The following is a 12,394-nucleotide window of genomic DNA, read 5'->3' as shown; positions in this document are numbered from 1 at the left end:
GAGTTTCTGTAAAGCTGAGCTCACGTGTGCTTGCGGAGGAATGTAGACACTGACGAGAATGAACGAGTGAAACTCCGCGGCGAATAGAATGGCTTACAGTTAATGAAAAGCGCTTCTAGATCGGAACAGCACATGTTCTTTAACGCTGTAACATCTGTACACCACCTTTCGTTGATGTAAAAACATGTCCCGCCGCCGCGTGATTTCCCCGTTGATTCTGCGTCGTGATCTGCTCTGAACAGCTGAAAGCCCGGGAGACTCAACGCGTTGTCCGGAATGTCGTCATTCAGCCAGGTTTCTGTGAAACACAGAGCAGCAGAGTGTGAAAAATCCTTATTTGTCCGGGAGAGCAGAAGAAGTTCGTCCGTTTTGTTGGGTAGAGAGCGGAGGTTCGCCAGATGGATGCTGGGCAACGGCGTTCTGAATCCGCGCTTCCTGAGCTTCACGAGCACGCCGGCTCTCTTCCCTCGTCTGCGTGTCCTGAAGCGCTTGATCAGCGCAGCAGCTCCGCCGACTACAACGTTCAGCAAAACGTCCGAATAAACGAAATCCGGTAGAAGATTGTGTGGTGTGTTCTGCCGAATGTTCAGCAGCTCATCCCTGGTAAAACTGATCGTGTTTGAGAAACAAAAAACAGGAAAAACTAACAAAAACAGTACAAACACTGGAGAGCCAAACACTGAAGCTGCCGTCTGCGGCGCCATCGCATTTATAGAATATTTATGCGAGATTATAGATTAACTCTCGACATAGCAGTGATAACCATAGCAATGAATCAGACAAGATATGTGAAAATGTGCATTAAGACTAGCGCACCCTCACTAATTTCAGAAGTACCCTCAGTGATTTATTTCTGGTTGATACACTTTTATTGTAGAACTATACAAAAATACAAATGCACGAAATAAAATAATTTAAGAAATGCATATTTACAATACGCACTTAACTCAAATAAGTATTAAATAAATAACTACAGAAGGCTGACTATAATCAGCTTGCTTCCAATTAGTGGGGTAAGCACTCTTCACCTGAACAAAAAAAAAAAAAAAGCTTTTCTGGTCTTCAATGAAGCAAGAACAAAGTTTGAGCGTGCACATGCAATGACCTCAAAGAATTGTTTAATTGGTTTAATTTCTTTGTTTATTGTAGATAATTTGCACTAATATAATGTAAAGGGGATAATATAAAGAAAACGTAAGAAAAATATGAAAAGACATGGGAGTAAAAAGGTTAGAGAATAAGGGCAGTTAACGCATGTTGTTCATGGTAAAGCTTGCAGCCCTAAATCTGTTGCAGAAAACAAAAAGAAAAAAACAACCGGGCGAATAAATCTACAGAAATGTAAAGGTTGTCGTCGTTATTGTCCAAGGGGGCAACAGACACGCAAGGCGCACGTCCAGTTTAGTGTGAGAGCGAAGGAAATCCTCTTGTGCTCGCGTATTACAATGATGTGCTATCGTTACATGACTGAGCTCTCGACATTTGTCATTAAGATAACTTTATAGAAACCGCCTAAAATTAAGTACATAGAAGAGAAGAAAGCCGCCCTAGGTAGCCGCCTATATTGCCCATGCCAGATACAGTTAGAAATGTAATCAAAACAAGCCAATCGCAAGACATCTGGTAGGAGGCACCTGGGGTGGCAAACCAGATCTCAGCGGGGGCCGGTGCCACCCCTATCTACCAGACCCGCTCCTGGTTAATGCTCACGCCCATCGACGCCCCCTAGATATATCATCTATCGATCTGTCTACTATCTGTCCATCATCTATCTGTTCAGTGTAGGCAATCCCTTTTTTATAGTTTACATGGTCAATGTCACAAATTTTCTTACACTTCGAATATTACAGTAAATACTATTAGTTAATAAACATTTCTTCTTTTTTATTTTATGGGAGGATTTGCATTAAATTTAAAATTATGATAGTCTTTCACAGCGTAAACATTTTAATGATACTCTTATTGTTTCTTGTATGTGTCTGGAACCAAATTAAGTGGATTTGTAGTTTTATGTGAACTATGGATGAAAATGTTAAATATGTAATTGTCCCCAGTCTCCCTACACTTGTGAAATCCAAAAGTTTTTATAATTGTTCACTGATCAACATGTGGTATTTAAACACTTACTGTACAGCCTTGATATTTAACTTTCGAAATGTTTGGTGATATTTCTAACATTATAAATTCTCCCTGAATTCATAGAGAAGAAAGGACTGGGTTATCGCACCAGAGCAATACGTTCCCTTTCAACCCTAAAAATAGTGTAGAGGAAGTGAAACTGCAATGTCCAAGCAATACACCACCCCTTTCATGAAGATTTTTAAGTTTACTGGTTCAAACCTTGCCTTCATTGAAGGGGTGTAAATGTTCCTCAAAGTACCACCACAGCATTGTGTTATGCAATAGGAACAAGCAGTGTGTATTGCATTCTGTCAAATTATTATTCAGCGAACAGTTAAAACCACAATCAGGGTTGAAGACTATCAAAAGCAGTTTAATCGAGCTTATTTTTTTTTTAGATATCATCAAATCAAATTTGGAGTTTTGTGGCTTTTACTCCGTGTCTGATAGCTTTGTCTTTTAACTAAAAGTTGGCATTATTGATGACATCATCCTGCACTCACAGGCGTATCCAAATTTTTGACCAATGGTCCCTAGAATGAGAATGTCTCTCTTTGTCTCTGTCTTTGATATGTTCCCATATTTCATGTTTTAATATAAGCCACAACAACACAGAAATGTAATTTCATTTAATTGAGCTGTTAAATTTGAGCTTTTGCTGATTTTTTTGTAAGGTTCTTTGAGGCTCTTTGTAATGTGCCTCATTCTATTAACTCAAATTCAACTGAATGCAATTGAGGTGACACGTCAGAGGAAGTTCATCAGGTCACTAGTAACTTTTCTAAGTAATATACGTGGTTTTCCGTAAAACCATTGCATAGGAAGAGAAAACCTCAGTGTTCACAAAAGTTAAAAAGTTCACAGTTACGCAAACACCTGACTAAATGCATTCAAGATTATCTCTTATTCTCACACATCTCTCTGAAGATCTTGATTGGCCAATGGTATCATTCTACGGTCAAGTAGTTTTATATAATGATGATAATCTTTATATTTGGCCATTACCATCCCAGTGATTATCTGACACAACTGTATAATAGTTTCATGATTCTCATACCACTTGTATTAGTCTTTCTTTCTTCTTATAAATATATTTTTTTACATGATACTGATGATCACCCCTATACTGGACATATCTTGCAATTTATGACCTAAAAGGAAAGAAAAAAATGACTGGGCAAAGGAACATGACAGTTTTGACATCAAGACAGTAAGTTGCTTTTCTCTGTTAAATTAGAGAAGCTCAGGAAACGAGTGAGAAGAGTGACGACACACAAAGTTTGCCACTCCTTTCTGGTTCATACATTTCATAATATATACAGTACAGAGAGTGGGAAAGAACATAAGTTATGACTTCATATAAAATAAATAGGCAGTCACATCAAAATGTGTCATCAGGATGAAGTATATGAAGGTGTGTCTTGTTTGTTCTTATCTGAACAAAAATCTATTGAGAAAAAGTTGTTAGGAAATGCATCAGCACGAGCAGTGTAATGCATTCAGTCTGATTCATCAATACAACAACTTTCAGTGTTTCTCTGATCTCACAATCTGACCCACCCGAGTCATGGAGCACAATACTAACTAACCCGAGTTAGCTTAACTACCAAGGGTGGGGTTTGAGTGGATGTTGAAGATTTGCAGAATGAGGGTTACCATCCCGACACAAGTCCAACCTGTCCAGGAGAAACATTGACCATAAATGTGGAGTGCCCTCTAGAGGCATTCTAGAGGCCATTTTTTGCTCTAAACGCTTCTTTTTGGCTCTTAACGGACTGTTTTGGGTTCAGTATTAGTGATCCAATGCATGTTACTTTTACTAGATCTGCAGTATGTAGTAAGTATACTGTGTACATTATGTGAATTTTATGTTTGCATAGAATGACCTGCAGTAAAAGCCAGAAGTGTGCAGTATACAACAGAGCACAATATCCCACAATGCATTGGATGTGACTTGACCTTCAAGTTTTGATTGTGACAGATGAATGAATTACATGCTATCTCTTTTTTTGGACAATGCAGAGAAGAATGTTGGAAAGATTCGTGGAATATAAAAAATGTATTGTGAGAGTATTTGTTCTTTTTCATTATCACAACACAATATTATAAATTCATGATTCATCCTTCAAGATGTTGCTGATATTATAATTAGGGCTGGGTATTGACAGGCCTACATTTTTCTTGACGCATTTTGCTTACATTTAAAAGAAAGCTCTCTATGTGAATGCTTTCTATTTATAGGGAATTGTTACTGAGTCAAACTGGAAACTCGTTCTGTTGAACTATTTATTAAAAACGGCTCATAAGAGTCATTTGTTTCAGGTCAACTGGTATGATTCACTACAATGAACCAGCTCATAAGAGTCATTTGTTTGTGAATCGGACTTCACTGGGTGCATTGTACAAAATGTTTGTTTTGCGTGCAGTCTGAGAGCACAGCTGAATGACCATTATTTCGTAAGAATGAGTACCACCATGGAACGACCTTGTAAGGTTAACTATTGATTCATTCATAAACTAAACTATTCATTAAACAATCTCAGCAATACGTAATATTATATCAAACATTAACACTTCAACTCTTAAAAGAACCATTTTATTTTCTTAGTGTGAAGATAATTAAAAAATCTAAATAACCCTTTTTTGGAATGAAAAGCTTCTATTGATATTAAAGGTTCTTAACGGAACAATCAATGTCAATAAATAACCATTATTTTTAAGAGTGTAAATCAAGCAGTTCAAAACAGACCTGTATACTAGTGCTACCATACTAGTCCTGCACTATATTGTGCACAGTATTCTCATTTTTTTAAACATATAATACCAGTATGACCAACTGCACATTAGTGAAGGGTCATTTATGAACAGTTTGTTAATTTTGCATCTGTTGTGTGACAAACGAGCAAAACACTCAGACTTGAAGACACAGGTGAAATGATAAACAGCTGCAGCAAAATCATGTCCTTAATGCAGCATTTTGTTCATGCAAATTGTTTAGTTTTAGTATGAAGTATACACATATGAAAAAAGTGCCCATAGTTACAGAATCACCCTATTACTAATGTTGTGCAACATCCTATTACACAACATTAACCAATATTTGGTATTGCGTTAGTAAATACTTATACTAATGTACATATGTGTGACATGCGCTACTTAAATGTTACCAGTTTGGGTCATTTTTCCCTTTATGGCTTGATATGCATTGAGTTGTGTGGGTTTAAATGACAGGGGTGTTGCACAGGTCCGTCTGACAGCACTTGGCATTAATATAAGGGCTGGACTGAAGAATCATGCAGTCTGCCATGCTAATGCACCTCCGGAAGTAAGAATCTAGAGGAATGGATAAGAATATATAAGAAAAAGAGGTTGTTTGTTCATCTTGACATGATTTTCTCTGTACAAGTCTTTATATATTTTTGAGCAAAGTTCATTGCACACGTGATAATAATAGGAAACTCACAGGGAGAGATTGTAAATCTGGCCGATACACAAGTGTCTTTTTTATAGCCACACGTCTCCTGCGTGGTCACACAACGTCCTCCAGGTGTGCGGGGGACACAGTTGTGACATTTCAGGGCAGAGCCTACAACACAGTTAATCTGATTATGAAAAAATGCTTTTTATGACACTTTAAATGACACATTATTGTTTTGCACAATCAGACTCTTTAGATAAGACAGCATAAACCTACCATTCTCCAAAACCAGGGCAACAACAAGAGCCAGCAGCAGAACCTTCATCATCCTGTTGAATAAATGGGAAAACTAATCAGTTGACTATGAGGTGAAACAATATATTGTGTCACAACATATCACAATACAAAAATACAGCAATATGTATTGTGGATAGCGACAGTATGTATTGTACTGTGTAGTTCAACCAAAATTAAAGCTTAGACAGATTTAATTTAGCATCAGATATAGTAATGGTGCATCAAAAATGGCAAACCCAGAAGGTCACACAATTGAGATTCCATGTTTATTAATGATTATTTTGTATTATTAAATACAAAATAAAACACGTTATTTAATAAAACAGAATATTTAAAACATTTATATGTAGTCAGCGATATGAGTGCAAGCATATGAGTCTAACATAACTATGTTTTTTTTTCTTTTAAAACATGTCTGTTTTTAAAACAAGTCTGGATCATATTTTTTCAAATGCATGTTTTGTTATTATTCAATTTATTATTATATGTTCAAGTCAAGTCAAGTCAAGTCACCTTTATTTATATAGCGCTTTTAACAATACAGATTGTGTCAAAGCAACTGAACAGCATTAATTAGGAAAATAGTGTCAATAATGCAAAATGACAATAGTAAACACAAATTTTTCAGTTAAAGACAGTTCATCATTGAATTCAGTGATGTCAACATCCAGCTCAGTTTAAATAGTATGTTCAATAAAAATATCGTTTTTGTATCTGTGAATTTTACATTGTGACATTTTGATAATTTATTTTGATTATAATTTATTAAAGAAAGTATTGATATAGCACAGTAATATTTGTTGAGTTTAATTTGCTGATGTTAAAGGATGATTCTCATAACTGCATTGCATTTTTTTTTTTTTTTTTTACATTTATTGCATTATAATACTGAGAATGTGAGGAGAAATACAGTTCATTTGTCATCTAAATATGTCACAATGCAAAATGCACAATTATTTTGATTTTGGGGTGAGAAATGACCTGCACCTCAACAGTTTTCCCAGAATTATTGTCAAATTATCTTTCAGTGCCTTATTATTCTAGACGAACCAGAGAACAATAGGAGTTTAGATCCTAAGAGTTTGTGCTTTCAAAGAGAAAACACTGTTAATCTGTACTTCATTGTCCGAAACTCATTTTATTTTCTTACAATTCTCCTTTTCAAAATGCTAAATTAATCTTATGATAAACTTAATGCAGTGTAATTTAACAAAGAAAAGTTGCATAATGCTGTGTAAACGTACCTTGACTGTGAAGCAGAGCTGAGCTGAAGTGAGTTCATACACACCTGTGTTTGTCCCTTATATACAGTGATGCTGCCTGTAAATTTCCTGGAATCTTTGTCAGGAATTTGGAAATTCCGTTTTGAATTTCGGCCAAAGAACTTGTACCACAACACAAGTGTTTGCTCACTGTGTGCTCTTGGCTTAAGTTTCAGATGATACAATAAGCGTCCCTTTTACTGGTTTACTGGGCCATGTGGTTGTGTAACATTTTAGTTTGTTCTGGTCTTTTCTAGTTCAGCAACAAAGATTCATTGTTTTCTGTTATCTTTTTTACTGGGCTTGCGCAAACCTGACCGGAATATAGGTATATAAAATATCACCATGTAGATGTTTTTTGGATAATTTTGTTGCGCGTGAGCAGTTATTCACTCTTACATGGTCTAAAGCAAAAGATGCCCAACCAGGGCCTTTGCAATAAAACGTATAGAGAATAAAAGTGAATTTACAAATGTACATTTTAATATAATATAGTTGAATATAATGCAACATTTACTTTTGGCCCATGGCCACCAGTCAGGTCTGATTTTTGGCCCTTTGTGTGCTCTAAAGCATTCAGTCTCTATTAGATGTCCAGAACAGAAATTCGCACATTGCACACAAAATAGAGACTGAAAAATAGACTAATTGTTTGCCGTTCACTTAAACATGCAACATAATGTCAATGCAATGCAACAACAATGTAGCATCCCTAACGAAAATTAACCATGGTTTTACCACAAATAAAAAAAAAAACATGGTTATTATAGTTAAACCATGGTAACTATAGTAAATTAACCATGGTTTTGCTACACTAACTATAATTTAACCATGGTATTTGTAATACATGGCATGGTAAGAGATGCTACTCTTAGAGATGTTTGTTTGCACTGCATAATTTGTACAGTTTCACCTGTACTTTTCATCTACTTTTTTTTTTAGTGTACAGTAATGGTCACAGTATGCCGTGAATAGTTGAGGCGATTGAGAGAGACACCAGGTGGTCTGGACGGGAAGCTGCAGGCTTACATTGAGTTACTGCTGATTAAATGTCTGTGATAACATACAGTTCTGACATATTTTTTTTTTATATAAAGTAAAAAAAAGTTTTTTTTAAATGAATTAAATGACATGAATCACCATCATCAGTTCTTTTTGTAAACCATGATATTTATTGTCTGACAAAATCTGTAAATAAGACAGTGAAGCCTCTTTAAACATCTATATTATTGTAAACATGAAAGGTTTATTATCAGTTCAGAATTGCTAAACTCGATTGATACTCTGGAGAATAACCGTTTGTTACGTCATACTGTTTTGAAACATTTAAAAATGTCACATTGCACAATACTATGGAAATGATGTCACTTTTATTTGTTTACTTACGCAGTACAAAATAAGCTGGATATGGCTTATTGGCATTTAAAAGCATATTATCACCCAGTATCACTGCAAATATGCTTTCCATCTAAAACAAATCGATTTTTGCATAGTCTATCACTCCCGCAAAATCACATCTGCTGACCTGTAACAGAGCAATAACAATGTGGCCGTCCTAGATCGGGGTGTTGCACAGGTCCGTCTGACAGCACTTGGCTTTAATACTGGGACTGGACTGAAAAATCATGCAGTCTGCCATGCTAATGCACCTCCGGAAGTAAGAATCTAGAGGAATGGAAAAAAATATAAAAGTAAATGAGTGTCATTGTTCATGTGTTTGTGTGAAAGTCTTCCTAAGGCTTATTTTTGTGCATCTTAAAAGCGACATCTATTGTACACGTGATCATTTTAGATAAGAAACTCACAGGGAGAGATGGTGAATCTGGCCGATACACAAGTGTCTTTTTTATAGCCACACGTTTCCTGAGTGGTCACACAACTTCCTCCAGGAGTCCCGGGGACGCAGTTATAACATATCAGGGCGAAGCCTACAACAGGCATTAGGCTGATTATGAACTATTGATTTTATGACACTTTAAATGACAGATTATTAGACTCTTTAGATAAGGTTTCTGATCTAAAACCGTTCAGAAACAGCAGTTTGGCTTTAAACATACCATTCTCTAACACCAGGGAGAGAACTAGAGCCAGCAGCAGAACCTTCATCATCCTAATAAAGTGGAAAACTAATCAATTGACTAATCTGACTAGGGCTTTAACAATATGTCATGTCACAAGATATTACACAATTTCCAAAATACAACAATATGTATTGATAATAGCTACAGGTATGGTATATAGTTTGCCTAAAAATAAAATAAAAAATGCATCAAATATGGTCAACCCAGAAGGTCACACATTTTAGCTTCAGTGTTTATTAATTGTTAAATTAAAACACATTGTTTAGTAAAATATGAATTTTAAAACATTTTAGAACAGTTCTGGATAATATTAAAAATGATGATTATGATTATGATTATTATTATTATGAATATTCAATAATTTTGTATCATTGTGGCTTTTTTATATTGTAATCAATTTGATGATACTCTATTCATAAAGTATTTATATAGCACATAATATTTAATATTATAATATTATATTATAAATATTATAATAAATATAATATTTGTTGAATTTATTTAGCTGATTTTAAAGGATGATTCTCATAACTGAATTGCAGTTAGATTTTTTAAATTGCATAATAATACTAAAAATGTAAGAAGAATATTGTAAATTTGTCATCAAAATATGTCACAATGCAAAATGTACAATTATTTTGATTTTGAGGTGAGAAATGGTCTGCACCTTAACAATTTACTCAGAATTATTGTTAAATTATCTTTCAGTGCCTTATTATTCTATCTAGACGAACCAGAGAACAATAGGAGTTTAGATCCTAAGAGTTTCTGCTTTCAAAGAGAAAACTGTTCTTCATTGTCTGAAACTCGTTTTATTTTCTTACAATTCTCCTATTAAAAATGCTAAATTAATCTTATGATAAACTTAATGCAGTGAATTTAACAAACAAAAGTTACAGAATGTGTGTAAACGTACCTTGACTGTGAAGCAGGGCTGAGAAGAAGTTGGTTCATACACACCTGTGTTTGTCCCTTATATACTGTGATGCTGCCTGCATGTGAACTTACAGGAATCCTGGAAACAAGATTTTTTGTGTTGATTTCAGGCCAAAGAAACTAGAAACACAAATGATAAGTGCTGCTTTTATTGGTTTACCGGTCCATGTGGATGTGTAACGTTTTTATTTTGTTCTGGTCTTTTCCAGTTCAGCAACAAAGATACATTGTTTTTCTCTTGTCTTATTTAATGTGCAAAGTTTGCTGAAATAAAGATACATTCAAGAGTGTTGAATTTAATAGGAGCTCTAGACACACGTGCCTACCAATATCCAGTGACTACTGAATTGTCACTAGCAACACCTTTGATCAAATATTTAAATAATTGAAATATATTGATATGTTAAAGGGGTCATATGATGTTGCTAAAAAGAACATTATTTTGTGTATTTGGTGTAATGAAATGTGTTTATTTTCCACATACTGTACATTATTGTTTCTCCTCTATGCCCCGCCTTTCTGAAACGCATCGATTTTTACAAAGCTCATCGGTCTGAAAAGCAAGGTGTGCTGTGATTGGCCAGCTATCCAGTGCGTTATGATTGGCCGAATACCTCAAGCGTGTGACGGAAATGTTACGCCCCTTAACATACTGTGATGATGCCCTGTCAGGCCGGAGCGATGATTCAAAAACATGAAAACCCATTATAAACGAGGCATTCATTGCATCCAGTGGGGACATAATTATGGATTATAATGACTTATACTGTCTTTTTACGCGTTGCGTTGCATCGCGCCGCGTAAACATAAAACCATGTCTGCATTTGTGATCGGAGAAATGACAAACAACAAGCCCTACTCTACACTGCCCAAAAAACTCGCTTTAAATATAAAAAATATAAAATATAAAAAGTCTTTAAATATAAAAATCGTACTTACAGTCTGTGAGTCAGAACAGCCGGCATTGTAGTCTACTCTACCAGGATCAGGAAACGGTCCTCCATAAAATGTGCTGCACACAATGTATTTCCTCAGCGACCAGCACGGATCAGCTCTAGACATGACGAAGCAGATATTGTCCTCTTTTGGAAGGCCAAACAAAGTAGTTTCGCTTTCACAACGAAACACACAGCGCCTTCACGACATGGCGGCGGCAACAACAATACTACAGCGAGAATAAAAGTTACGCCTTCTTTCTTTGCGTGAACATTTGTACGGCGTTATGCAAATCTTCCCACATAGTGATGTAGATATGTGGGGGCGTGTTAGAACAAGCCGTTTTAGGTAGGTGTGGCTGAATCGTAACTTTTATAAAGAATATCTCTTTGGATTTGAGACTTTAGTCTTTGCAACTTTACAGATCTTCTTTATGCACCAAGAGCTTGTAACACTCCAAAGAGAAAGGAAAAATTGAAATTGCATCATATGACCCCTTTAACTACAGTTGTTGTAATTTTGGCCACATCTGAAATGGGTCACACCATTGAAATTAGCAGAGAAGTTTAAGTTAATATGCCAGCAAACTGCACTTTTTTAATGACATGCATTTGATGCATGGACAGATTGAGAACATAAGGTAAGAGTTTAAGTTTCCCCACCAATGTCACAATCAACCCTGCACCCTTGGGTACATTTGATAAAATGTTAATGTTTTGTAGGATGATGTGTTGGGCAAGAGCAGATGTTCATTCTTACACGGTCTAAAGCATTCAGTCTCTATTAGATGTCCAGAAAATAAATGTGCACATTGCACATGCAGCAAAAATAGACAAATTGTTTGCCACTTGCTTAAACATGCAAAATAATGATATTATGCAACAATGGTGTAGTCTTAAAGGGGAGGTACAATGCTGTTTCATACATTCAGAGTTGTTTACACTGTTAAAGAGTTGGATTCTCATGCTAAGCATGGACAAAGTTTCAAAAAACAATTTGGACGTATGACAGAGTATTTCTGTGCCAAAAATTGTACTTCCGGGTTCGTACAAGTTTCGGAGAGTTTTTTTTCGATCGTGGCTCTTCATGAGTAGACGAGGGAGGAACTCCTTATATGGGCATTTCTACCAGAAGAATGCGCCCGCGCACGCATCGACCAGAGTGAGAGCAGAGCGAGATTGCGCCCATTAACGCGCTTCATCCGGCGGCTGCGCTGCACAGGACTTGCTCGGGAAGAATATCTCCAATCCAAAGAATTGTGTTTTTGGTTGTAAGGGAAAGATAACTTTGTTCAGCTTCCTAAAGAACCCAGCGTTATGTAAACAGTGGATACAGTTTGTTTT

At 35.9% G+C, this 12,394-nt stretch overlaps 2 protein-coding genes across 3 annotated transcripts; both read right to left on the bottom strand.

The window, feature by feature from the left end:
• Positions 1–5,118: 5,118 nt before the first annotated feature.
• LOC107663538 (CD59 glycoprotein-like) lies at positions 5,119–10,112 on the bottom strand. Of its 2 annotated transcripts, none has more exons than XM_016453773.1 (4): positions 10,096–10,112; positions 5,816–5,868; positions 5,585–5,707; positions 5,119–5,454 (listed from the first exon to the last, which is right to left on the bottom strand). In XM_016453773.1, the coding sequence occupies exons 2-4, from the start codon at positions 5,865–5,867 to the stop codon at positions 5,342–5,344; spliced, it is 288 nt and encodes a 95-aa protein (XP_016309259.1). In that variant the 5' UTR covers position 5,868; positions 10,096–10,112; the 3' UTR covers positions 5,119–5,341. The 2 variants fall into 2 exon arrangements, with proteins under 2 accessions (XP_016309259.1, XP_016309258.1); XM_016453772.1 differs by lacking the exon at positions 10,096–10,112 and adding an exon at positions 7,081–7,133.
• LOC107663539 (CD59 glycoprotein-like) lies at positions 8,467–9,207 on the bottom strand. The gene is made up of 3 exons (XM_016453775.1): positions 9,156–9,207; positions 8,904–9,026; positions 8,467–8,763 (listed from the first exon to the last, which is right to left on the bottom strand). Exons 1-3 carry the CDS (start codon positions 9,205–9,207, stop codon positions 8,654–8,656), a joined length of 285 nt encoding a protein of 94 aa, XP_016309261.1. The 3' UTR covers positions 8,467–8,653.
• Positions 10,113–12,394: the final 2,282 nt, after the last annotated feature.

Source organism: Sinocyclocheilus anshuiensis, unplaced genomic scaffold (genome assembly GCF_001515605.1).
Source record: "Sinocyclocheilus anshuiensis isolate Anshui unplaced genomic scaffold, SAMN03320099.WGS_v1.1 scaffold2181, whole genome shotgun sequence".
In the NCBI taxonomy this organism is placed as follows: domain Eukaryota; kingdom Metazoa; phylum Chordata; class Actinopteri; order Cypriniformes; family Cyprinidae; genus Sinocyclocheilus; species Sinocyclocheilus anshuiensis.
Note: the sequence above shows the minus strand (reverse complement) of the source record. Positions and strands in the feature narration are given on the sequence as shown.